The sequence below is a fragment of the Zootermopsis nevadensis genome, unplaced genomic scaffold (assembly GCF_977971745.1).
Source record: "Zootermopsis nevadensis isolate Lab colony 2312 unplaced genomic scaffold, Znev_1.0 Znev_ptg000015l, whole genome shotgun sequence".
NCBI lineage: Eukaryota > Metazoa > Arthropoda > Insecta > Blattodea > Termopsidae > Zootermopsis > Zootermopsis nevadensis.
Window position 1 is genome coordinate 7,317,233 of NW_028259147.1, and position 27,990 is coordinate 7,345,222.

At 35.6% G+C, this 27,990-nt stretch overlaps 2 protein-coding genes across 5 annotated transcripts in view; one reads left to right on the plus strand and one right to left on the minus strand.

Annotated features, from left to right (window-relative positions):
- Git (ARF GTPase-activating protein GIT1) overlaps positions 1-11,420 on the minus strand; it is a 26,009-nt gene extending 14,589 nt beyond the window's left edge. Inside the window, exons 1-12 of one of the 2 annotated variants that reach the window (XM_022066903.2) lie at positions 11,051-11,420; positions 9,291-9,537; positions 8,790-8,979; positions 7,423-7,553; positions 6,539-6,728; positions 6,070-6,142; positions 4,786-5,004; positions 4,065-4,291; positions 3,515-3,604; positions 2,899-3,027; positions 1,164-1,454; positions 454-738 (exon numbers count right to left, since the gene is read on the minus strand). In XM_022066903.2, coding sequence (XP_021922595.2) covers positions 454-738; positions 1,164-1,454; positions 2,899-3,027; positions 3,515-3,604; positions 4,065-4,291; positions 4,786-5,004; positions 6,070-6,142; positions 6,539-6,728; positions 7,423-7,553; positions 8,790-8,979; positions 9,291-9,537; positions 11,051-11,117 — 2,139 coding nt within the window. In that variant the 5' untranslated portion in view covers positions 11,118-11,420. Of the gene's footprint in view, positions 1-453; positions 739-1,163; positions 1,455-2,898; positions 3,028-3,514; positions 3,605-4,064; positions 4,292-4,785; positions 5,005-6,069; positions 6,143-6,538; positions 6,729-7,422; positions 7,554-8,789; positions 8,980-9,290; positions 9,538-11,042 lie in introns of both variants that reach the window. The other variant, XM_087349174.1, reaches the window with a different exon arrangement.
- Positions 11,421-12,893: 1,473 nt separating this feature from the next.
- Positions 12,894-27,678, plus strand: LOC110831203 (ankyrin repeat domain-containing protein 13D). 3 transcript variants are annotated; one of them, XM_022066932.2, is made up of 14 exons: positions 12,896-13,114; positions 13,312-13,451; positions 13,771-13,906; positions 14,928-15,052; positions 15,208-15,253; positions 16,247-16,390; positions 17,823-18,003; positions 18,156-18,384; positions 19,029-19,157; positions 20,811-20,961; positions 22,003-22,164; positions 23,054-23,154; positions 24,412-24,500; positions 26,257-27,678. In XM_022066932.2, the coding sequence occupies exons 3-14, from the start codon at positions 13,813-13,815 to the stop codon at positions 26,507-26,509; spliced, it is 1,704 nt and encodes a 567-aa protein (XP_021922624.1). In that variant the 5' UTR covers positions 12,896-13,114; positions 13,312-13,451; positions 13,771-13,812; the 3' UTR covers positions 26,510-27,678. The 3 variants fall into 3 exon arrangements, with proteins under 3 accessions (XP_021922623.1, XP_021922624.1, XP_021922625.1); XM_022066933.2 differs by having other exon boundaries at positions 13,323-13,451; XM_022066931.2 differs by lacking the exon at positions 13,312-13,451 and having other exon boundaries at positions 12,894-13,114.
- The last annotated feature ends 312 nt before the right edge of the window (positions 27,679-27,990 follow it).

Consider the following 27,990-nt stretch of genomic DNA (forward strand, 5'->3'; position numbering starts at 1 on the left):
TTGAAAGTGGTCAAATCCATTACAGATATTTTAAATATGCTTTCTCTTTACCACACATCTCTGAAAGTGAGGTATGTGATAATTAACAAAAAATTCCAGGGCAGAGGTCCATTAAGAAGACATCACACAATGTTACCTGTTGTGGAACAAGGTGTTTGCAGTAACCCATCATAAACATATCCCTAATGCACATGAAAATTCACTGTGGTTACTTTCAAATTACTAGTTATGCCAGTCACAACATTCTATGGTTTTCTGCTGAATGATGATATACTTTGAACAGAAAAGTTTCTGGTTTCGCCATTAGCTGACACCTGTGGGCTGCATAACAGAACTGTAACTACAAGCACGACATTTTTAAAATTACAAACATTTTAGACAATATAAAATTTTGTGCACTATAGTGACCTGGCCTGTGAGATTTGTTCAGCACTTGGTAGATGAATATATTACCTGTGGAAAAATGGCACTGAGTTCAGCCACTGCAACTCTGATTCTCTCTGCACAAGGGATGAACGTGTCTCGTCCTTCCAGGTCCTGCATGGAGGCCCACAACTCCTGGATGCATTTGGTGACTTGATCTGTGCGCCTAACAACCTCCTCTGCAAGAGGCAGTACACTGCTCGTGCTTGTCAAACCATCCTGACTTGGACTCGAACAGCGATACAAGCTCTGTGTCATCACAGGTCTTACCAGGGTACTTGGACTGTCGTATTCATTCACAATGGGGTCCCGTTTCTGGTCCAAACAATACAAAATATCATTAAAATATACACTGCTCTTTTCATGTATGAAGTACACAATCTCTGTATTCAAGCAGCCATGAGGGTGTACTGGAGTGTAGTGGTAAAGAGAAATTCTACACTCCTACACTAAAAAGAAGTTGGTGATAATTTCCATATTCTAATTGCTTGAACATCAAGGAAAAGGGGCCTTCATAGTAATTGAATGGAGGTTAAATGTATCATAGTGGCAGTCTGGACAATGTAACAAAATAAAAAATCATTAATCATACCAGAAAAGGGCAAAAACACTCCTGAAATTGAAGTCAAGCAGGGAAGCTGGCTTCAGAAACTGTTACAAGAGTGCTCAGCCAATTTATAATAAATTTTCCCAGACACTTGATGAATGCAAGTAAATTTACAGGATTGGTATTTTCACACCTGATTCTTGTCCCATTTTCCAATATTTCCTGTGGCTGAGACATAATGATGAATATGAGGTGACTGGCTGCCACTGCGAAGAAGCAATCCCTCTCGAGGTTCATACATAGAAGCTGGTCGCTGTACAGAGGATCGAGGGGACTTCACATCTAACACTGGCTCTGTTTCTGTTTCACAGCCATTTGGAATTGAGGAAGAACATAATGATGAGGATGATGGATGAGGAAGAGACAATCCAGCATGCTGGATGATGGTACGCAGTTCACTGTTCTCACGCACCAGATTCTGAACCTGAAATGTAATAAACCAAATTAATCTGCAGATAACACATTCAGAAGCTATAGGTAACAACTAAGCCCAAATGGCAAATTTTACACTTAAAAGATTAACAAATGCAGTCTACACACAATATGAAAATTTTATTCACAACATAATGTTACCATATACAGTGAAACCTCGATGCATCGTTTTCAGCGGGGGTGGGAAATAAAAACGATGAATGCGGGAAAACGATAGATGCGGGAAAGCATTAAAAATTTAAAAAAAAAACAATGTTTCTCTTTCAAAGTTACTTCTTTTTACCAAAAAAGTCTTTAATGGGCAACTGGTTTGTCGAAACTTTACGTTTTAGACCAAACAGAGCACTTTCCACGTTCAAAATGTTTTCCTCGTCACGTTCACTAATATTAAGCGCATAAAAGAACGACTTCACTTTCGCCAATGCAGCGTGTGCTTCGGCAAACCTCGGCAAAGCTTCGGGCTCGCATTCGTCGTCTTCCTCTTCCGCACCACTCCCACCCCCTTTGCGGACAATAACAGGAAGAATGGAAATACTATTACTGCCGAACTCAACGAAACGTAGCTGTAGAAGACCCTGAACCGCTGGAAACGAGATGAACCAGAAGAATGAAAAGTGCCGCCAGCCTTTCCTTTGTACTTATAATAAAAGCATTTGTGAAGAAATTCACACTGCACATGCCATCTGGCATCGCTGGAACGAAATATGAGTGCACCCAAATTAAAATCGTAAAATTTCTGACAATGGGCACCGCCATTCACTCCAACTATCACCCCTGCACCGCTGACCCCTCATTCCAAAAGAATCTGTGCTGGTTGGGCGACATAACAGGTTACCGCTACTGTGTATTCCAAAAACATTGTGCGTCTTTCGGTATTAATTTATCTCAAAACCCAGCATTTTAAATTCTCAGAAACGATCATTGCGGGAAAATTGTGGGCCGGGACTAAGATTTTTGAACGATCGATGCGATAAAACGATAGTTCGAGGAACGATAGAAGCGGGAAAATGTAACATTATTTTATATGGGATGTATTCGGGACCGAACAAAACGGACGATGCATCCGGGAAAACGATAGTTCCGGGAACGATGGATAGAGGTTTCACTGTATATAGTATATTTCTAATATTACACACAGTAAAATCTGTTTATAGTCTATTTGGAAGTAATGGAGAATATAATGTGCCCACAACCTATGTATGAAGAAAGAGAAAACAGAAATGGACCAATTGTGGGATGTAAAAAAGAATAAGTCCAAGGGTTTATATATCCCTTAGCAGACATGACACATTACAAGACAGACAGAGCATTTTGTGTGTATATCCATAACTTTATCTATGCTAAGACACCAATTAATCATGTTAAATCCATCCCTTAGAAAAGAGATTCCTTCATCAAAAACTACAATGTCATTTTATATAAAACATGCAACTTACAGTTGACTGTAGAATTTGGATCTCACTTCTCAAATCTCCCATCTCATTCTCAGAAGCTGCAAGTTGTCGCTTTATATTCTCTTCTATTGAAGTTATACCACCATTTTGTACAGAGTTCAACTTTCTATCCTGGAAAAATTAAACAACAAAATAAATTCAAACTATGGTGCATCTAAAATGGAGGGAGATAAACAAACCACACTTTAACCTATTGCTATGCCATTTAAATGAACAGTATCTTGACATTTTCAGACCACTTAATGTAAGCCTCCTTTATACATTATGTTAAGTATGACAGAGAACATGTATAGCCTTTGGAAAAACGTGTGACAGCAGAAGAAAGGTGCAGGAAAACCCACTACAGTGACAGGTTAAGTACACATTAGGCCTTTTGATTTTAACAGAAAATATTTGTTATTATCACCACCCCTCCTGCTATCAGGCTTTAATCTTGTTATGGATATTACAAAACAAAATTTTTTCCATCTTTTCAGATATCTGCATTTTGATCTGCACTGACATTTTAAAAGCTTCTGTAACATATCAAAAAACTCCAGTTTAGTTTATAACAGAAATAATTAAATGCTAATACAAAACACAAGTCAATATTCTGTACCTCATGTTTGTCCCTTAGTGGGCCACTCTGTTTATCTATGGACGCTGGTGTAGGCTCCTTCTTCTCGTGTACAGTCTTTTCTTCTACTCTCTGCATCAAGAAATCAAATACAGATAAAATAATCATTCAAATTATCTGCAATGTTCTAAAGAAATGACCACAGAAGTCTCTTGCAGTGAATCCCAAAGAAGGTTATTAACATTAAAGTAAAAGGAAAACACCAAAGGCAGAGACTAAGATCAAGATGGGAGCAGGTTAGTCAAGATGTCCTACAGAAAGAAGAGCAGAGAGCAAACTGAAGGGGAAGTGCTGTGGAAAGATTGGAATAAATGGGTACTTGTCAGATAACCCACATACAAAGTAGGATTTGATGGTTTCATGGTGTAACAACCAAGAAGACAGCCATATTCCAACCCACCCCACAAAAAAGACACAAATTTTTCACGTGCATTAATGTAAAAACCTGACAATTGAACATTTGTAAAATAAGGAGAATGTCACTTGTTTTCCAATAACTTAAAACAAATTTTCAAAATTATCCAACACAAACCTCAGGTGTTTCACTCTTGCTGTCTTGCAGTCTCATATTAGCTGCCTGTTGGGCCAAAACTGCCATCTGTTCAGCTGCAATGTAATCTTCATCTGATGCAACACTATCATACAGAGGTTCATCATCAGAAATTTCAGATTTTCTTCCTGGCTGATGCACATCAACAGCGACTGATAATGGACTTCCTGGTACTTTATTCACTTGTGGTCCTTTAATTTCTGATGAAACTTAGGAAAGATAAAATCTTTCATTATTACTGTACATCAATATTTCTCAAAACTGAAGGATTACATTATGTAAAAGTTCAGTTGTTTACCTCTCCACCACCAGTTTCCTTGTAATTAATTTTAATATTATCCTTTCATTCCTGCAAGGCTTTATCACGGATTACTTTCAACAAGTTTCTAAATCAAAATTCTGTACACACTTCTTCTTACCCTAATTCAAACTGCCTGACCAGCATATTACAATCACCTTCAATCAAGTAATCCAGTGTTTTTCAACCAATGAAAGACAAAAAATAGCTTGTGGCCTATCATAAAAGATAAAGCCTTGCATAAGAAAGACAGTTAAAGCTGTTACACCCAATAAAAGGATCATCAAAAAGTAAACAATTTCTGTTTTCTGAAAAAGGGGAAGTCACTAAAACTTATAGGCTGACAGACTTTGCCCAATACTTGCTAAAATTTTCTACAGATAAATATAATGGAACACTATGTACCTTGTGATAATAGCAAAGATGGTGCTGTAGGTGACTGACGGCGTTTAGCATCAGACAGAATGTCTATTATGAGAGTTGCGAATTCTCGTGCATTGAAACGGGCAAGCTTCTGACGACCTTGATTCCGAGTTGATGAAAACTCGGGGTTAACTGGGAGAAAAGGCACAGTGCAGCGTTCCGGTGCCACAATACTCGATGACTTCAGGGTTGATAACCAAACTAAAAAACAAAATTTCTTTAATCAATATAACAAAATAAATATACAACAAATAAAAGTAATCATCCAGCATGCCAAAGCAAGATTACTTTATACAAGCTCTGGGAAGAAATATAGGACACCTATTATTTTTAAGATCCTTTAATTGGTATAGAGAAGTGAGTACAAATTAAACATTAATAATGCTACACCTTTATGTTCTATGTCGATAATTTCTGCCAGCATAAATTTATAGTTCACAAAATAGTCAGACATAATCTCAAAGTTCCACTCTGTTAGCTTCTTCCTGAAATTAGCATCAAAGAAGATTTAGTGATATGTTTATGCTGGATCAGAAAATTTCAACTTTTTCTATGGTATTTCAAATTTAGTTATATGAAGATGAATAGAAAAAGTTACAAGAAAAAACAATTAACAAAAAAGAATCCAAACACAATGTTTAGCAAAGTATACATATTGTATGACATGATTATAACAACAGAAACCAAAATATAAGTAAAATAAACCATCATTCAAGCAATCCTCAATCGACCAGTAGGACCCTTTTACGAGAAGCTCCTTCAGTTTCTTTCCGAAGAGGTTGTTACTTTTCATCCACTTACTATATGTGGTGAGCTAGCTGTAAATATTACATACTGTACTAGTTGGCTTGCTATTGTAGACTTCAAGCTTGAGGGTGAGCTGATGATATTCAAAGTTATACTTTCACAGTTGCAGATAAAATTGGTTCTTATAGGTACAAGGCAATACACATGACTACCCTTTATTTTAACACACTCTTCTTGTATGTACTATGCTCCCAAACAGCAATTCCATATGAAAGAAATGAATATACTAACTCATAACAGACTATTAAGAACATCCAATTCAGTTATACTAGACAACCTCTTAATTATAAACAGACTTAACCTATTCTTATTCCAAATATTGTCTATATATGCTTCTCCTAAGTAAAATTACTGCTAATAACAATTATATTCAACTGTAGCTTTGGTCTTCCTGTGCACTGTACATTCAGGTACAGTGATGTGCAGACACCCACGTGATACTGAAAGCGTAAAACTTACTTGATTCAGTCTCTCTTCTATCCACTTCATCATATACATCCATTGCTAACTCCTCAAACAAGTGGTTTGGCAACTGAAAGAAAATTTATACCAAATAAATAGTAACTAAGGTGCTAATAATGATTTTATAAAAATAATTCAAACACATCTGATCATATTTTACTGATTTTCAAAAAATTAATCCAGAAAAGTGGCATTATTTTATAATGTTTTAATGGAAACCAAAGTGAAACATTATATGAAGAAAACAGTTACACTATTTTTCTCACTTAACTGTAAATGTGAAAAATAAACATTATAATCAAACACACCATAAGAAAACTTTTCTGTAATACTTCACTCATGGCAGTCCCCTTAACACAGCTTTCATTTCATTTTACCGAACATGTAATCAATTACTTAGGATAAACATTTCCAGTCACTTAAGAACAATTAAGATGAAGTTACAACAAACATTACAATCACAAACCTGTTGCAGTTTCTTTTTGGCATCTTTTGCAAATTCTGTTAGATCTAAACTGTCTGACATCTCAGGAACAATATAATGCTGGCCAATCTGATGATCTGGTTTCCGTAAACATAAATAATATGCAAAACGATCTGTTAATTCATATGCACATTCAACAAGACGATCTGATAGATTTCTGTGTCCTGACAACCTGAAATAAGACAATTATAAGATATACCTTGCCGGAATTTTGGTGAAGTAACATCCACTGAGTTCACATACGAAATTATATATATATAAACAAAGAAGTTAAATTAGTGGTAAAGTAAAGCAATGAAATAAAATAGGCAAAAGGACAATAAGTTATACAAGATCAAAAAATAAACATATATATGAGAAATGTTTGATATGTAATATAGCTGAAGAAATCATAACATGCAGACAAAGATTGGCATGCCTTGCAGATAGAATGGTTTAAGACACGTGGCTAAACATACGATGGAACAAGACAAAGCGACCAGATTCACAGCAAACATATATTACATAAAATAGCCAAATTATGATCACAAACACTTTGTCAATGCTTCCAGTTACTTCCATTATTCATTAACATAACTATTAAACTATTATTTTATATGTGAAATATGGTTTTATTAATTAAATTAATTTTCATTCCATCCCTCTTTAATATAATAACAAAAAATCTCATACATCTTACCATCCAAATATTAACTCTCCTATATCTATTACATATTAAATAATATTGCTAGCAAAAAATGACATGTATGAAAGTGCAGTCTAATTAAAGTAAAAACATACAGTGTAGTCTCACTAGAAAATACAATTTCAGAGCCATAATTTGACTTTTCCACAATGTTTCCATCAGAAAGAACTTTGAATCACACCTAGCGTATTCTACTGGTGTTTTCCCTTGGTTGTCTTCTGCTCCAGGATCTGCTCCATATACCACTAATAGCTCAGCCTGCGATACCTGTCCCGCCTTTGCTGCAACGTGCAGAGGTGTAGTTCCCTTTTCCTGCCAAATAAAGAGATACAGATATACATGTCTATAACATAAGCCAATATCCCAAGGCCCAATACTGTAATGCCACTGAAAGGGCATCATTTAAATAAATTTTTCATTCTGTGATTCCCAGATTTGAATTACTACTGTATCAACTGCAGAGGTTATACATCACTGAATGAGACAGGAAGAAAAACACAAGTGGCGAGATGGTAAGGATAAAGTTATGGCCAATCCAAAGCCACTATCCTGACATATAACTGGACAGACAACAGAGTAGGGAGGACAGCATCTTGAACATAATCCCTACTTAAATTTTCTTGTTAAAATTCTTGAAAATCTTGCAAAGGACTTGCAGCATAACCAACTACATCTATCACAAGAAAAAGTTGTAAATCATTTTAGATGTTGGCGAGTGGTCAGCTTCATGTTCTGGGCACTTTATCTTCAAAGAAAGAGTGTCAGATACATACAGTACTGGAAAATGAGTGGGCTGCAGAGCTACTAGATATGGTGGGAAGAGAAACATCCCTTCTTAAGGCAGGAATGTAACCCTGATCACCCAGCATACAGCCAAACACTGTACTGACTGAGCCATCCTGGTTAAGTACATTAATTATTTTAAAGGTCTCACATACAATAATACTTTTCTATATACATGCATGCCTTCACACATACACAATGATCATTACTGCCACCATAACAGTCTGTAAATAAATCCTATTCTGAACAGTTTATTCAAATTACATAAGCACAATCCTGTCATCAATATTACCTTACTTCTTGATACACACTGTCAGTACTTCATGTTGATTCTACAGTTAATTTCCTAATCTCATAAAAATATCTTCATTGGTTCAAAAGGTATTATGGACAGACGGATGGACACATGCTAACTCTCTCGCATCATTACACATGCACACACACGCGCACACACACACACACAGTCATAATGGTATAAACAGTAATCAGACTGTCTTTCTTTACAACATAATAAAAGGTGACTAAATAATTATAATAACCTATAATCGATCCATCAAACAAGAAATAACATTCCAGTAGTCATAAAGATAAAGTTATCCATACACCATTCCATGAAGGTACAGAGATACAGTTCCACACAGTCTTGACCTCTGCCCTAGATGGAGGTGTGTGATCATGCAGTTACTTTACTCATACAGAAATAACTTGTAGTAGCTATACAAAGTATTTACTTTTCAAACTAACACTGACTATATGAATATGTACCTCATGAAAATAATTTGGGTCAGCTCCTTGCGAAAGAAGGCGAAGACTAGTTTCCAAGTTCGATGTACGAACACTTGAGTGAAGTTGCCTACTGAGGTCATCTTCCAGTAATAAAGTGTCATCTTTTCCTGGGCGAAATACAAATGCCAACATCTGATGTTTCGCTCGGATGAAATCTGCTTTGGTTGGGCTGAAATGCACATAATTTCACAATAGTAGTATCCTGAGTCACATTAAAATTAAACTGAGATGTGCTTGTAAATTTGATCATAAAAAATTTGCAAGCCTCTCAGTCCCATCTTTCTGCATTGTACAACTACTGTAAATTTATTGTCTCTTTCTCACGCTCAATGTAGTCTAGTTTCAAATTAGACCTACAGTCCTAAGTGGGATTTATTTGTCAGGTTCACAGCTAAACTTTTATGTACATTTCACATCTCTCTCATGGATGCTACATATTTTCTTCAGTTTTGCTTAACTTTTTTAACTTTCTTAACTTACTGTAGAGGATCCTTGCAGTGAGGTTTCCTTCGACCTGATTTTGAATGTGCTGGATCCAATAGAGAGTGTTCCCAAACACTGTTTACACCATTGTTGTTGAGAGTATGTACCATATGAAGTAATGTAGGACTCCATGATCCTTTCTTCAATGATTTAACTTGAGAAATGTGACGACCCAAACTTCTGTGAATGCTACAACACTCATCACATAATAGGATGCCCCTATTAACTGATGCCCATGATGGATCTGCAAGGAAAGGAATGTCAGTCCCTTAGAGTTAAACAGCTTATGGTATTATTATGAAAAGAATTATAAAATTATGAGAGTTGTTAAAATGAAACCTGCTTGTAGCAGTCCTAGTGAATATAGCCAGTTGAATTTGAGCACATGACAGTGTTTCTCAATTATAATGTTGTTTGAGTAGCAGAAGTTCCTTTGAGGGTGACAGGAAATAAACAATGAGGCATGTCAAGGTCAGGCCCAGCCCATGTTGTTGCCACCCCCAAGAATGTTCACAAAGTGGAGAAAGCTGTTCATACAGATACAGACAACATTTGAGAACTTGTAAAGTAATTCAATAATTGTATGTATACAATGATGCAATGCATGGGACATTGCAAGGTGTGTAACCAATAAATCCTGAAAATACCATACATTATAGTTTATGACACTACTGCTGAAACATCTGCAGCACTACCAGACAAAAGGTAATGCATTTTGAAGGGGAAATGAGATGTGCAGCCACCACTTTCAAGCCATGAAGAAAGTTGTAAGCATGCAGTGGAAACACCCATCCTCTCCCAGCCCTAACAAACTCAAGAAACCGCATATGGGGAAAGGTCATACTGACTGTTTTCTTCAATATAAATGGACTTCTGATAATAATATTCATCAAAGACCATGGCATCACCATCAGAGTACGGTGCTATGTGAAATCCTCTGGAGACCTTCATATCACAAACAAGAGAAAGCATTTCAACATACTCATAAGGGGTGTCACAGTGCTTCAGGGCATCCAGGACACACTGTGCTACTGCACTAGAAAGAGCTGGACTATCTCTATACAGCCATGTGATTTCCATGTTTGACACCCCCAAGAGAACATTAAAGGACTGTAGACTGAGGTAAGACAATGGTTTCAAGGCTGTGGTGATTCAATGATTCTAGCAACAGAACAGAAAGATACTATATGTGAAACAGCACCAATGGTTGGTGCATCAATGGAATGCCCTTTGCAACATATATACTATATCTGGGAACTGCTTTGAATGGCCTTTACTCTTTTACTCACAACAATTCCTAAATGAGTTTCATTTGTACAAACCCAATATCTATACAAAACAGAGTAAATTCCATTACCAGTTTTTCTGCCTATTAAGTTCTACAAAAACTTTCCAACATACAATGTACATTTAAAACGCACCTCTCAGCTAAAAAGAGATGTTTAAAACTATAATATAATACATAAAGGTTAGAAAACATAAAAGGTCTGGCTTTAGTAACAAACTCAGCACAAAACCAAATTGCATTCCTTTTATAATGTCATGAATGACACTGGACCAAGATGCTATAAGGGGACCTATTTATTTTATACACATTTTCATTTTATTTGTTATAAATGAGTCACAAATTAAAACTATACTGCGAACATGATTTACTAATGGGCGAATCTACACAAATCCATACTTCAGACGGGTTTTGTCCCACTATGGCAAACATACACAAGTTTCCTACTGTTAATTAGAACTTACTGACTCACCCGATGATCCACAATCGGCGCACTCTTGGACATTCCTTAATTTTCCTCTGGACATCGAAACTGACATTATAACATTCCATTAACTCGGTCGTAATAAATTCCCACCCCATTTAACATACATACCACTGCAGGATAACTATAACAACTGCTTCTCCTAATCGCAACAAACTTAACTTCAACACAGACATAATCAGCACTGACCAACTCCACCAGAACCAACATCACAGATGATTCCAATACTAACCACAAAAGTCAATATAAACATATGAAGGCAATTATTCAATAAGTACAATACACCATATTTCATTCTAAAACTAAATTGCAACATTATGTTTTAATCATTAGGCACTATGTTACATTTTAGCTGTACTACAAAATATTTAAAATGGCAGTTGTTCTTGTAGCTAATAATGGTGGAAATAAGTAAGATATGTCAGAATAGAGCACTGCTTAGCAGTGCGCATTACGTCATCTTTGAGCATAATATTAAACTTAATTATCATGTTTATTCAAATGAGTTAAACAAATGTTTGAGTTACATTCTTTGCGAGTATTTGAGATGAACTAATTTTTTTTATTCCTTTATTTAACGTACTTATTAAAGTTGGATTTAAGGTGGAGGTGAGATGTTCCTTCGAAACATTGCTATCTACTTACATTAGTGATTTGTGTCATTTACTTAAAGTCCACACGATATCATTACTAACACAGAATTTTAACATCAGAAATTAAGTTAGTTTGACACTTCATTCGTAAACTTCTCCAGTACAAAGTTTGAATAAAACTGAGTTCTCCATTTTCAAAATGATTCTTACATACTCATTAATGACATTTAGAAGGATTTTATGGTAACTCATTTGACAGTAGCAACAATCCTTTTGCAGAGGAAAGTTAATAGATGCATAGAAAAGTGCCTACAAAACAGAAAACGTTTAAACAAAGTCAACAGTATAAGCATTCGGTACTAAGTATTAACATGTTTTCCACAGACCAATTTCAAATATAACAACCCACCAAAAAGGAGTCTACTGTGCCAGAATAAAATTATATAAAAACCTGTCATTTAAAGTTGAATGTTGAAATATTAACAATTAAATGTTAAGAAGCATTGAAATAATTACTTTTTGCCTACATCTTCTACTCTGTAAGGGAATTTATACGATAAACAAATTATAGTTGTGTGTCAGTAAATTTATACATATTTATATGTGTGTATATATGTTTCACAGAAGAAGGCAATTGCAAACCACTTCTGGATCATCTGCCAAGAACATATATGAACAGGTCCCAGTCCGAGAAAACGATGGAAGGATCCTGTTCATATGGACCTGTCATTAGACAGAATACTAAATAATAATAATATATGTTAAGAGCTTGTAATGTCATACAGTCTGTATGAAAATGTTATATTTTGATATTCTTATATTTGAGTATTGATATTGCTTTAGTAACAGAGTGTAACTCTGCTATGTAAATACCTGCCAATAACATGCTTGTTTATTTAATTTAGCCCATTAGTGAGATTTGTTATTAGAAAATGTTCTGGAATTGCGTTTAATTTGTATTTATGTGTTATAGATGTATTATACTGTTCTTTTACTTGTTCTACACATTGCTTCCTTGGGCCATTCTAACTCATTTTTCCATCCATCTACCAATTTTTCTGCTTTCATGTTCAAGAATTGAAGATGTCACACTGTACGTCACATCAGCTACGCATGAACACACCTTGCTTTCGTTCTTCATGAGGTTCCATAGAGATTATATATGTGGAGAATAATGTGGACTGCACTATTTCCAATGTGCCGTGACTCCCCCCCCCCCCCCATCTAACTCACTCACATATTAATGTGAACTCCTTGAGACTGTATTGGAGTGTGCAAAAGCAGAAAGGTTTCGTTTGATGGGGTGAAGAAAGGAATCGTATTGTCAGTTTAGTTCATATCTGGAGAAGTTCTTGTAAATATGCCTTCCATTAACTTTATAAAAAGTGAATATCCTTTACATTGGCTTGTTTGGAACAATGACTATAAAGACTTGGATAAGGAGTTATCTAAGAAAGTGGTTAGTATAAGTGTCAAAGGTATTTAAAAACGAGTTTCTTCTACATAAATCACCGTGACTGTAGTTACGGTTCAGTAGAAACATTATTCATACGAAATTTAACTTGTACGTTGGAATATCTGTGATTTTAAGGTGCTATTTCGCTTTTTTCGTAATATAAATTACACAATTGCAATTTTAAAATCGTGTTCATAAAGTAATGTTACAGATTTGAAGTAGCGCTTATCTTTCGATGTTATCGGCGTCATATAGTAAGAAGAGAAAGTACGTTTAGTAATGAAAAGAGGTGAGCATCTGTCTTCAGCACCTCATTTTCTTATGGTGGCTGATGAACTAGGTATGTTTGACTTCGTACATGTAAATTAGCGATACATTATGAAAAGTTCAAAAATAAATTGTTCAACTATATAAAGCGTGTCAGTAATCATGGATACGACACAAGAGCAGCCAGTAATAAAAACAGAACACCAGTATGTGTATTCTAAATGGGACTCTGAAATTTCCACTTTCCATGTTCCACATAAAAAAGCGTTTGAATATAAACTATGGCAAAGTTCATATTTATGTTAACTAACTCTATGAAGCAGAAGCCTCAGCTCTGATCAACTCCAGTCTGTTTATGGATGGTCTGTAATTAATTTTGTAAATCCTTTCAGCATGATAAAGAGAAACCTGATGCTCGAGGTCGTACACCTCTTATGCTAGCAGTCACCCTTGGCCACCTAGAGTCAGCTCGAATTCTTCTGCAGCATGCAACCAATGTTAATACTGAGAACAGAGAGGGATGGACAGGTAATGCATTTAATATGAGATTTCATGTTCTCACAGCAGTGACAATGTCCCTGTTAGACTTGTGGGTTTTGTTGCCACATGGACTTGTAAGTAGATATGACTGTTTTGGAGGAACATACTGCCTCAGTCTACATGGCTGGTGTCACAATCCAGAAGGACAGTGTCGATAATGTGTTTTATACTTGGCTGAGCTACATTAATAACATTTCTTACATCTATCATGTTTTGCTTGGATTTATTTTCTAGGCATGTGGAATTGAATGTTGAGAATGTTTTTGGTTGATGGTCCAGAAAGTATTATGTGAAACAGAATAATACTTACACAATAAATGTTTTTACTGCTTCTGTTACTATTTGAATTTAAATTATTGAAACTATGTAACTGGTGAGCACATAATATAACATGTTTTGCTACCATTTACATAACAGCTTCCTAAATTAGGTCACTTTTGCTCAATTCCTCCTGAGACATTCTGTGTATTTTGTTGTATGAACATTTGATTGGATGTCAACTGTATTGGCTGATTGTCTGGTCTCTAGCAATAGGCTACAGTTTTGACATTGTCAAAAAAATGTTGTCTCTTTGAAGTGATTGCTAACATACCTACTGGGCATTATACTGTGTATTTTAATCGTCTTGTTCTGTACAAACATTGGTTAAGATGTACTGATATTGTTTACTGATATCGAAAGTATTTTTTTTTTACTCACAGAGGAGGAAAACTAAATATGAGTCTCAGTTTTTTGTAGGCACCTATTCCTTTAATACAAGATTTGATTTTCAGACAATGCATTTGGAGAACTCTTATTATTATTTGATGGAAAACATTGCTGACATTAGGAACTAGTCGCACAATCTTGTGAACATGTAAATTAACATTTAGGTTCTGTAAAAGTCCAGGAGTTTCTTGATTACCTGATAGATCTTATGTGAACAGGATATGAGGATGGATTCAGGATTATGTGGTTGAACCTTTGTGTTCTCATACCAGATAGTTAGATAGTACCATATGTATTCCAGTCGTCCAGGAAGCTGTTGCCACAGGTGACCCAGAGTTGCTGCAGCTACTTCTTGAGAGAAGGGACTTTCAAAGATATTCAAGCAGAATTGGTGGTATTCCAGAACTACTACAGAAACTTAAAGAGGTAAGCATAGAACCTTGTATTATAATTTCACTCCCATTGAAATTATATGTTACCGTATTGAAGTCTATAAGTAAACACTAAATTCCATATGGATTCTACTAACACATGCTAATAACATGTTTTAAATTTTAATACATATTTTTTCATCTTCCTAGGCTCCTGATTTTTATGTGGAGATGAAGTGGGAATTCACAAGTTGGGGTAAGTTGCTTGGGTTAATTTTATTAGGACCTGTAAATGATGAAGTATCAGAAGAATGGAGAATGTTACATAATGACAAATTTCACACCTTGGATTCATCTTCTGATATTGTTAGGGTGATATAATTGATTGGGATGGGACATGTAGAAATCATGGCAGAAATAAGAAATACAGTTTTGGCTAGAAAATCTCAAAAGAAACTTTGGAAACCTAGATGTATATGGGAGGGTAATATTAAAATGAAATCGTGGAGATATAGGCAGTGAAGGTGTAGGTGTAGTTTTGATTGAACTTCCTCATGACAAGGTCCAGTAGCAGGCTTTTGTGAAAACTGTAATGAACATTTATGTTTCTTAATGTAATTTCTTGTTTCATGTCATGACCTTTGTAGGGTGTAATACAAACATGGCAACTGTATGAACTTCTGAGTTTGGGGTAACACTAGCTTTATTAAATGTGTGCCGTGAAATTTTGTATGATTGAAAGTCTTCGAAATGTATGCAGTTTTCTTTAGCTAATTATTTTGCAGAATATAAAATAATATTGAAGTCATGCTGAAATACATATTTGACTCTTTATTTGATGGTAATACGTAATCGACCATTTGATTCAGGCATGTTAAATTTTATGTGGAGATAAGTTATAAACATGTATTATAATGTATGAAATCCTTCATGTTGACAATTAACAAACATGGTGAAATCTGATATTATAGTTTAACATAGTTGGAATCATATTTATTAAAAATTACCTATAAAAATTAGTATCAGCCCTATGTTCCCAAGAGGAATAAAAGCAATTAACTAATAGAAATTAGTAACTTAATTGGAAAGATATTTAAATTCCTGCTAGCCTTGCCATGCCGATTGAAGAACCAATTAAAGGAAAGCAGACAAAAGTTTTTCCCATAACTTCTTTTTTAAACTCTTTTTGTTTAAAAGTGCTTTATTGCAATGTGTGCCCCACAGTACCCTTCCATTATGAATGTTTCAGTTCCACTGGTGTCCCGTATGTGCCCAAGTGACACATACAAAGTATACAAGCAGGGAGCCAATGTTCGAATTGACACTACGTTACTTGGTTTTGACCAAACGAACTGGCAGCGTGGAAACAGGAGTTATGTGTTTAAAGGGCAGTGTAAGTACACTAGAAAACTCCATTGCAAGATTTACTTTTTCTGCTGAAAGTTATAATTTATAATAAGTGTAACAGTATTGTGTATAAATGTATTATTTTGTCATATTATATATTACAGGTAGCCCTCGATTTACGCCGGGGATGCATACCGGCGTAAATGGAATCAGCGTTAATGTAAATCAATGAGAAGTCAATGACATGCGTTCCCAGCACCCAAACATTGAAGAGTAATATAGTGGCATTACATTTAAAGCTCTGAAATAACGTAAATAAAATAAAGGGAATTTAAAAAATTATATTTTATACACTTACAATTGACAGTTCGTTGGTCCATGCGATTGACTGCGTTTCTTTCATGTGATTGATGTGTACAGTCATCTCTACTGTTATGTGATAGTTGCATTCATGTAAGACACCGACCTATAGAAAATCCCGCAGAGATTAAATTGGTCCTTTGAAAGTTTAAAGCACCAGGAATGAAATTGCATAAGAGCAAATTCGCATATGCAAAAGTTTGCATTTCACAAACAGCTTTTACCGATTCATCGATCTCATTGGAGCAAATTCGCGTTAACGAAACATACGTAATTGCAGAGATGACTGTATTTATAATTTTTATTCAAAATCAGCGATGTAAGAATTATGATTTAGTATAAGCATCAGTACGAGAAACATTGTAAAATATTATAAATAATAGTAAAATATATTTTTTTCACCTTTTGACTTGCTGGTTTCAAAATCGGCGCAAATCGAGGGCTACCTGTACTTGTCGGTATATGTAAATATGTAGTGTACAATCATAGTTTGAATGAGGCCTGCATGTGCTGAAACTCCTTTGTTACAAGTTGCAGAACAGTCTGTTTCTAAACATTTTACAACTTTAATATCATCACAATTATGTACTTGATTGGGATGTTGATTTTGATATGGCTTCTTTGGGCATAGTGGTGCTATGGCACACACAACTCATGTCTCCATGGCACTTCTGTGCAACATATGCAGTGAACAACTAATTTCAAGAGATATCTGGCCGCTGAGATTGCTTGGTTTTGGTCCTCTGGATTTTTGTTGTGGGGTGTATCGGAGGTTTTAGTCTACAAAGATGATCCCAATATCCTAGTTTTTTTAAAACCATTGTATTCCTGGAGTTGGTTTCGTTTCCTTTATCAGATAATGGGATAAGATGAAATGTCCTTTTCTGAGTCCAGGGTTTCAGAATAGCTCTACCTAGGGGCTCAGCAGCAATTACAATAGTCTTAATGACCATGCATTAAAATTACCTTGTTTCCCATTGAATTATACTGGCTTATTCTCAAATGTCACTTGAGTTTGTATCTAATAATGACATCTTGGACTTACATCAGAGACTTATTTAGAAATGTTTTTATGATGTTTTGTACATAAGACTAAAACATGTTGATGTGTTGTGTAGGTGATTCAGCTTTGATAATGGAAGTGGACCATGAGACACAGCAAGTGTATGTGGAGCAGATGTGCAAGATATCGGCAGAAGACCTTCAATTTCTACAACCTAGTGAAGAAGCTATCTCATCCCGGCTCACCACACCCATTGTTACCACATATATTGATACTGACAAGATCAGCTTTGAAAGGTATTTCTTGGGGATTATAAGTAATTTCATAATTTGAGGAAGTAATTTCATAGTTTGTGATTTTTGAATTTCTTTGAAAAGTAGCATGGTTTTTAGATATAGATGTTGTGAATGGTAATTATGACACCCTTTCCTGCCTTCAATTTTAACAGGAATAAATCTGGTATATGGGGTTGGCGGTCAGACAAATGTGAACCAGTAAATGGGTATGAGTGTAAAGTGTTTGGAGCAAGTAATGTTGAGTTAGTAACAAAAACTCGGACTGAACACCTCACAGAGACAGACAAAGTGAAGGCGAGAGCACCAAAGACACCACTACAGTCATTCCTTGGTATTGCAGAGGTAGAGGAGAAACAGGCAGCTCTTCCAGAAACAAATAATGTAAGTGTTTAATCTGAATTATGTATACTGCCAAACTCTAGTAATAGAACCTGAAGGCTGAATGTTACTAATACCAAAGCCCACCATTGTCCATCCAGTTTGAACCCTAACAACTTGTTTCTCTGAAATCCATTTTAATGTTATCTTTCCATTTTCTTCTGAGTCTCTTAAATGACCAAGGTTCAAGAGTTTTCCTCAGTAAAATTCTTTATGCATTTATATTTATAATACATTTCATTGTAGTCTTTTAAATTTTATTATCTTTTTAAATAACGCATTTTATATCAGTTTCCATTGATGTTGACACACAAGTTTAGTCCTACGGGGCCAACTTGAATGTCTTATTTACCATTGTTAAACCATTTGATTTCCAATTTTTGTAATTTCTTCAACCAGCATCTTTTATTCTCATTTTTCACTTACTGCTGATGATTGATATAGGTTATGACTGCTACTTACTGCTTGTTTCATAATTCATAATCATTGTCTTATTTCAATTTGTATCTATGTAGATTATGAAGTGCCATTAAGTTAACTAATAAAGATTTATTCCAGGACTGAAAGAGAAATTGTGTTGCATTGTTTTATGTTTAAAGTGTATTTCATTGTGCAGTTCTTTTTAAATTACCCTATTCTTATTTCAGGAGGAATACAGTCATATAGGCAACCCATGTAATATTACACCTGAAGAATATTTTGATGATGAGATGGACCTCAAAGGAAGAGATATTGGCCGTCCAAAAGAAGTTAATACAAAAATACAGAAATTTAAGGTAATTTAAATTTTTAATTTTTTAAAAATTCTTTTAAATGATATACATTTTATATAAATGGGCTGTGTATTCAGTATAGTGACTGACTATGGACTGGACAATCAGGATTCGATTCCTGATGAGGGCCGAGAAATTTGTTCTAGCCTCTGCATCCATGCTGGCTCTGGGGTTTACCCAGCCTATTTTCCAGTGGGTAGTGGGTTTTCTTTCCCTGGGGATAAAGCATGGCGGAGGTGTGATACACATCACTTACCCCAATGTAGTGCTGAGGTTCAGAATGAGTAGGAGCTATACCTCGTCTCACCCTGAGCACGTGTATGGCACATAGTGCGATAGATTCCTTTTTGTTTCTCCCCTCCCTCTAGCATGTGTTACTTTCAGAAATGTGTGAAATCCCCACAGGGAGACTGAAGATATTGATTGGCGGTAGTGGTCATATGGCTCAGGATAACTCACTCGGTAAAGTGGCTGACTGTAGGTTCAACAACTAAGATTGGATTCCCAGGAGGGGCAGGATTTTTCTGTTCTTCACTATTTTCAGTCTTGTTCTGGGACGCGTACAGTCATCTATAGAGTAGGTTCCAAATACTCTTTTCGTGGAGGTAAAATGGTCAGCTGACGCATGTCTATCTAGTTCCGATGTCTGGAGACTGAAGATGGTGGTTCTGTTGTCATAAGAGTTGGTACAGTTTAGTCAGTAAAGTGACTGATTATGGGTAGGATAACTGGTGTCTGATTCCCAGCAGGGTGGTCACTTTCAGACTGAATTAGAATCTACCCGGTCTCCTATGCAGTGGATACTGAATCCATTTAGATTCTGATGAAATTTAATACAAGGCAACCCAAGAAATATATATTTGGCATTATCATTCACTTAGGTACGACACTTTATGTAAATTAACTTTCATATTTATTTCTGTACTGTGAACAAATTTCATCAGGTGCAAACATAATGTGAAGAAATTATCTGTTTATCCTCATGGCCCATCTCTGAAACTACTGAATGGGTTAACACCAGAATCCAAAGTCAGGCAAATTTAATTTTTGTCCCTGTTTGTGCAGTATAATCCATACTGAAAATGAAGCTCAAATCAGAGTTTGTCTGTTTTGTAGAAGAACAATTCTGTGTGTAAATAAATTGGTACATGGTATCAAATGTTGTTCTCATTAAAATAATAACATTTTTATTTGAAACATTTTTTTCCGTGGTGTACATGTAAGAATGTAGAACAGAAAAATTACGTACTATTCAGTAGTAGTCCAATTAACAATTTCAAGTGTTAATTTATGGTGTAGGACTTCAGTTCAAGGATGATTATGAATGATATTTTAATATTTTAAATTTGTTTTCAAAGTAGGAAAATTTTCTAGTTAGATGTTGGCCTGTTTGTAATGCCTTGTATCAGAAATTTAATTGAAGATAAGGTGTCCTCTTATACTTGAATTGATTTATCAACAATAAGCTTGTACACTACAAAGCTTTAGCTTTCACTTCTGCCATTTGGGTTCAGCACAGGTTGGATAACATTAAGTAAAAAAATAAATTTATTTGAATTTGCAGTAAAGGAACATTGAGATCTTATAGGAATGCATATTCATGAAGTGTGAATTTGGAAAGTGTGTACTTCATTGAAAGTTATGCTGTGATTTCAGGCTACACTTTGGCTGTGTGAAAACTACCCATTGAGTTTGCAGGAACAAATAATGCCAATTGTAGATTTAATGGCAATTTCGAGTTCCCACTTTGCCAAACTCAAAGATTTTATTCAGATGCAGCTACCAGCAGGTTTTCCAGTAAAAATAGGTAAGAAATTACTCTGTACAGACACCACAATCCATATTGTCTTAATCAAATTGTATGATTGATATACAGTGAAACCTCTATCCATCGTTCCCGGAACTATCGTTTTCCCGGATGCATCGTCCGTTTTGTTCGGTCCCGAATACATCCCATATAAAATAATGTTACATTTTCCCGCTTCTATCGTTCCTCGAACTATCGTTTTATCGCATGGATCGTTCAAAAATCTTAGTCCCGCCCCACAATTTTCCCGCAATGATCGTTTCTGAGAATTTAAAATGCTGGGTTTTGAGATAAATTAATACCGAAAGACGCACAATGTTTTTGGAATACACAGTAGCGATAACCTGTTATGTCGCCCAACCAGCACATTCTTTTGGAATGAGGGTCAGCGGTGCAGGGGTGATAGATGGAGTAAATGGCGGTGCTCATTGTCAGAAATTTTACGATTTTAATTAGGGTGCACTCATATTTCGTTCCAGCGATGCCAGATGGCATGTGCAGTGTGAATTTCTTCACAAATGCTTTTATTACAAGTACAAAGGAAAGGCTGGCGGCACTTTTCATTCTTCTGATTCATCTCGTTTCCAGCGGTTCAGGGTCTTCTACAGCTACGTTTCGTTGAGTTCGGCAGTAATAGTATTTCCATTCTTCCTGTTATTGTCCGCAAAGGGGGTTGGAGTGGTGAGGAAGAGGAAGACGACGAATGCGAGCCCGAAGCTTTGCCGAGTTTTGCCGAAGCACACGCTGCATTGGCGAAAGTGAAGTCGTTCTTTTATGCGCTTAATATTAGTGAACGTGACGAAGAAAACATTTTGAACGTGGAAAGTGCTCTGTTTGGTCTAAAACGTAAAGTTTCAACAAACCAGTTGTCCATTAAAGACTTTTTTGGTAAAAAGAAGTAACTTTGAAAGAGAAATATTGTTTTTTTTTAAATTTTTAATGCTTTCCCGCATCTATCGTTTTCCCGCATTCATCGTTTTTGTTTCCCACCCCCGCCGAAAACGATGCATCGAGGTTTCACTGTAATTTTATTCTTTTCAGAAATCCCCCTGTTTCACGTGCTGAATGCTAGAATAACATTTGGCAACATATTTGGTTTGGATGAAGAAATTCCTGGAGTCACGCGAATTACAGAAGAAGACAGAATTTCTTGCATTGTGGATGACAGCTGTTTTGTTCCTCCAGCATCATACTCAAAGTTAGGTAAGTATTGTGGCTTGTGTGATTGAAATTTGATATGAGTTTCTTCAGTCTCCCAGTTAAAAATAGTCAGCCATGTCACCATGGAGGATGGTTGCAAGAAGTAGTCAGAGAAGTTCATTGCTTGTCATGTCCAGAATGCCATTCTTGACCATTTCATACCACTGTCAGTTTTGCATGCTATGTGGCATTGTCATATTGTAAGGTGCTTCTCTGTGTTGGAAACAATCAGAACTAATGGAACATGGTGTAGTTTTTCTCCAAGACAGTGCAGGGCCCTGTCTTATGATATGAAAAGTTTGTTGCAGGCCTATGGTTGGGAACTCATCCCCATATCATTATTTGTTTTTTCTTAGATATGGGCAGCAGTTGAGTAATGCCAGTTTGGATATGTGGCATTGACAAGGTTATCTTAACTTCATTATGCCATTTGAGCGCAGCCAATTACAATGTTTCAATTGATCATCTCACTGAAGGGAAAAATGTATTTTGCTCTGGTGTTATGTTGAGTAGGAGACAGATGCAAAGTAGTTGGCTGGTGTCTGTTGTGACGTATTGTTTATATTGTCATTATGTCTACTGATTATATAAGGACATTTCTGAAATATTTTTTTCCCTCGTGAGAGGCCATGTTTAACACCCTTATAAAACAACAGGAATAATTATAGTTTTGTATCTTTTAATCTATAGGCTTTTAGATAAAAACATAGGAAAGAAAAGGATTCTACACTGAATGGTAACAATCATGCTCTGAATTTAAGCTGCCCTTAATTTCATCATGAATATCATTTTGATTTGTTAATATCTCTCACATACTTGTATCACAACAATTTAAAATGATTTATTAGCTGTCTGTACATGTCTGGTATTGAATATTAAGTGTGTGTTTCAGGTGCAGAAGTTCGAAGACAGTTCAGCGTAGAAGAAGAAGATGAACTACTTCAGTTTGCAATTCAACAGAGTCTTATAGAGGCTGGTAGTGAGAAAGATGAGGTACTATTAAAATATAATTTGGAATGTATAAATACAGTATTTTATTGAATATGCAACATTCTGAAGAAAGATCGTGATGGCTCTGCCACATTCATTTAGTACAGGCTAGGATCAGAGATTGGTCCATCTACCTTGCAAAAGGACCCTCACAATTTATCTTTATCTTGCCTTCTAACCTGTGGATTCCGCTCCACACATGAACCAGACCTTCTCATTTATATGAGGATTACTTCAAAAGTCATGGCAACTAATTTTTTGGGGCATAACACGTTATATTGAAGAAAGTTCAAAATATACATATGAAGGGCACGATATATTTCTCCGATTGGCGTAGTCAGATCAGGTAGTTGTGAATGGGTGTAGGTATAGTAGGCAAGAAAAAAGGCACATTACGGAATGACCATTTTTTTTTCCTTCTTTAATCCTTGAAAAATTCAATTGTGACCATCCTCCATATTCACCCAACCCTTCGCCATGTAACTATGACTTAACACCCAAATTGAAACAGCTATTGCGAGGGAAATGCTTTTGTACATGAGAGGACATTTCCAACGCAGTTCGGCACAAGATGGCAAGATTTGGAGATGGTAAAGCTGATGGTATTCGCCGTCTTCCTCGTCGTTGGCAGCGAGTACTTGATACACTCGGAAACTACTTTGAAGCTTGCTAGTCTTAATGTAAGAATTCTGATTTAACTCGCATTGAGTTTCTTTAATCACAATTGAATTTTTCGAGGATTAAAGAATTAAAAAAAACAGTCATTCCGTAATGTGCCTTTTTTCTTGCCTACTATACCTATACCCATTCACACCTACCTGATCTGACTACAACAATCGGAGGAGTATACGTATCATGCCCTTTCATATGTATATTTTGAACTTTCTTCAATATAACATGTTTGTCCCCAAAAAATTAGTTGCCATGACTTTTGAAGTAACCCTTGTATATTTACAGACATTTTCTTTTGTTAGAGGATATTTTGCTTTTTGCCAGTGAAAAGCCCTCATGACTACCACTGCTTTGCAAAGTCAACTCATAGTTTCTTATATGACCTTTAGTTACACTGTATTTTATGCCAGCATCATGGTTTCTGATTTCCTCTGTCTTTTGAATTATTTTCAGTTTTCTGTGGGCTGTGAAACAGTAAATCTGTTAACTGTTGTGAAGATTTCTGTATATTTTCTTTGTGTGAAACCTATACAATATACACAGTTTTCTGGATACATTAATGAATATTAATAAGTGTCTCATACTCAGGTGGATATCTGGGAAGCATTACGAGCCCAGCGACCATCTCGACCAACCACTCCCAACATTCATGCTGAAGAGGAACGACAGCTACAAAGGTACATTCCATAGAAGATATTCTCACTTTAAGACTGTCATACTTGGTCAAACATTTGTAGCAATACACAGAATTCTTTGTCAACTGTATATCACAGCTCAGTGGGCCATGTGTTACACTAACATACTGCTAAAACGTTAACCCCGGAGTTGAATTCCAGCTGGCATTTCTGTGCTATGGAGTTTAAATTCCCTATTGCTGTATGCTAAAGGTTAAACTAACATAACATGCACTGTCATTTTATTACATACTCGGTGTTCATTTTTCAATATGTCTAGTAGTGTTTGAGAGTCATGTCTTATGAAATACAATCTTCAGTGTAAGAAAATCCTGTTCTCATATTTACCATAATGCCTGAAAAGTGAAATAACTTTGTCTTGTTTAAATTTTCTCTCTTCTGCTTTTATCCTTTCTTACATGAAATAATTTTTTGTTTGTCATGCTGCCTGATATGTCACCTCTGTTTAAACCTATCATCTACAGACATCTACCATTTCATAAATTAAACGTTTTAAAATGTGGTGCAGTAAAAGATCGGTTTCCTGTGCACCTATTATTAATGATGCATAGGCAGGTAACTTCCTTTGCACTATGGATGTGTTATATAAGGACATTTTCACACGTGAGGGATTATTCATGGTTTTCTTTAATCACTCCATGCAAAGTTTGAAGTATTTTAAAGTAGTCTGTAACTTTCTCATCCTGCCATTTGACACAATATAACTTTTGTGTTTGGGAAAGTTTTGTTAAGTAAAATATGAAAGTATGTGTGTGATGAAGGACTTCATTCTCATTAGTGCTTCCTAACTGTGGTGCCTCTTCGGGTATTGTTTATCTGTTGAAAAAGAAAGATGCCAAAACTGGGATGATTCAAGTATTGATTGACTTCATGATTATTGGCTTGATTTTGGATTAAATACAAACCTTGCACGTGCTTGTACATGAAACGTTTTTTAGTGTTGTTATAGAAGTTCTTTCACTTTATTTAGTCTCTTTGTTTAACAGACTGAAAGCGAAACATCAGAGGAAGAAATTGAATCCCTTAAGTACCTTAACATAGTACTCTTTATTCACCTGTCATAAGTATACTATATTCATTGTACATACCTTGTTTCACACTGTAACCCAGAATTGAACATGCACAAAATTAGAATACAAATCATGACAGCCATTTTATTGTGTGTTCTTTGTATAAAACAAATGTATGTAGGTAAGTATGTATATCTTTCATGTACTGATAGAAATTTGTTGAAATTTGCTATCAAAAATATACACTGGGAATTTTGAGCAAATTTAAATTTATGTTTATGTTGGTCCAGTTTAAACCATACTTTACATGAATTTAAAAATTTCCCAAACTGAAGAAAATCCTGTACATGACACGAAATAAAGAGATCTCTCCAATAACTTTAAATTGCAACATTTTTCATATAATTTCTTTTTAACAAGATGCAAGAAAAATTAGTTGGTGCCTCTGTACAGTGCAGTTACTGTAGTGTAATTAGCTTTGCAGAAGTAGATTTGTCTCTGCCTTACCTTCATCTTTCTAATGGTTCTTTATTCAACATTTCCATTTTTGAAACTCTGAAAAGAATACCATTGCCATCTGTGCATAACACCTATCGGCACAACTGTATACACAATTTTATCAACTTCCTTGTAGTATTACTATTTTAAGAACTTTTCTAATATGCTTATATAGTGTCAACTCCAGTAAATATTTGTATTTTGTGCAAACACCTTGTTTCGCTTTGTAGGGCAATCCAGGCCAGCTTAGCCCTGTACCAGCAGAACCTCTCTGCTAGTTCCCCTGACAGTGGCTCCTCTGCTTTTCGTACTAGTCCTGAGGGTGGGGAAACCGATTCTTCTGATAGCCCGATAGTATCTGACCATGATCTGCAGATGGCTTTAGTCCTCTCGCAGCGTGAACGTGAGGAGGAGGAGCGACAAAAGAGGCAGGAGGAGGAAATGCTGGAACAAGTGTTGCAGCTGTCACTCACAGAGAAGTGACATGAAGTAAAAGTGCCATGTTGACATTTTGTTACCATATGATAGAGGTGAGGTGTCATCTTGAATTCTTCTGTATTTCCATCATGAATACTTCTAAAGTTACTAATGCAATCATCAGTGGTGCAGTGTTATACATTGGCATGACATTTGGCATTAATGATCGGGAAAGAATACCAGTAAGTTGAAATACCTTCTCACCATGGGGCCCACAGTCCTTTTTTTTTAAAAAAAAGGCCTGCTTTAGTATTTTGAAACATAAGTTAACAAGTTGACTTCTATTTATACAATAATTAAAGTATTCTGAAATAACTCACCTGCCTAGGATTTGAGGTTTTCACAGTGGTGAGACCCAAGTTGGCTGTCTTCTGGATTGTAGTGTTGTGTAGCCTGGTAGAAGTTTACCGTTGCCCTGATGATGCAGTTAGCAAGGACCTCTTAAACGTTGGTAAACTTGTACCAGACTACACAGTGCTACAGCTCAGAAGACAGCCATCTTCAAACTCATATACCTATTTATACTGTGTAAAAGTAATGTACAGTGTAAGATTATTTCTTTTACCATGTCTGGATTTCTATCTATTGTGCTGTCATTGAACTTGTGGATTTTAAAAGTTATTTTCAGTTTTAATTGTTTACTGTATTATAAAATGATACTTGGAGCATTTATATTTACAAGAATAATTTATTATCTTTTTCTATTTCAGCTTCCTTTCTATATATGTATGGGGAATTAGTCCCAGTATGTTCATATAACTTCTGTAGTACTTTGAAACTTATGTATATTGGTGTTTTATTTTAATTTTAAAGCAAAAAATGGCAGTGAAAGCAGTGTAATCAGGTCTGTGAGGTGTTGATAGTATGAAACAAATAAATATTTGGTCTTTAGAATTGCTGGTATGTTTGTTGGGCCAGTGACACTTTTCAGTTCTATGTTTCTTTGTTACACTGCCTGTTTTCTTCCATAATTTGAATGCGTGAGGCTCACATGGCATTTAATTTAGTTATAAATTACTGTTCAACATATCTGATGTCACCAACATTGGATCCTTCATCATCGGCATCATTCATTGACATGTTTACTTGTGTAGAATTTAAAACAGCAACATGGTGATCATATGAATATTTTTATTTAGTTCTCAGTTTGTGGTCAGTAAATTTGTGAAAAAGTTTTCTTATTCTTTGTTTTCCTTCCTGAGGTTCTCCTCTTGACCAGGTCTTCCCTCACATGAACCTTTATCTTGTTGGTTTATTTAAAATTCTTGAGATTGATAATGCTGGTTTAGCTTTATAAATTTTACTAGTTGTATGTTTTCAGACTAATACTAGTTTGAAAACTGGGTTTATGTTATCCTGAATGCTGGTGTAACTTTGTTTTGTATTTAGATTTTTTTCTTCCACAAGCAACTTGTTCAAATATTTTGTTGTTATTACAAAATATAATTTATATTATATAACATGAAATGAAAGCATGAAGACAGGCG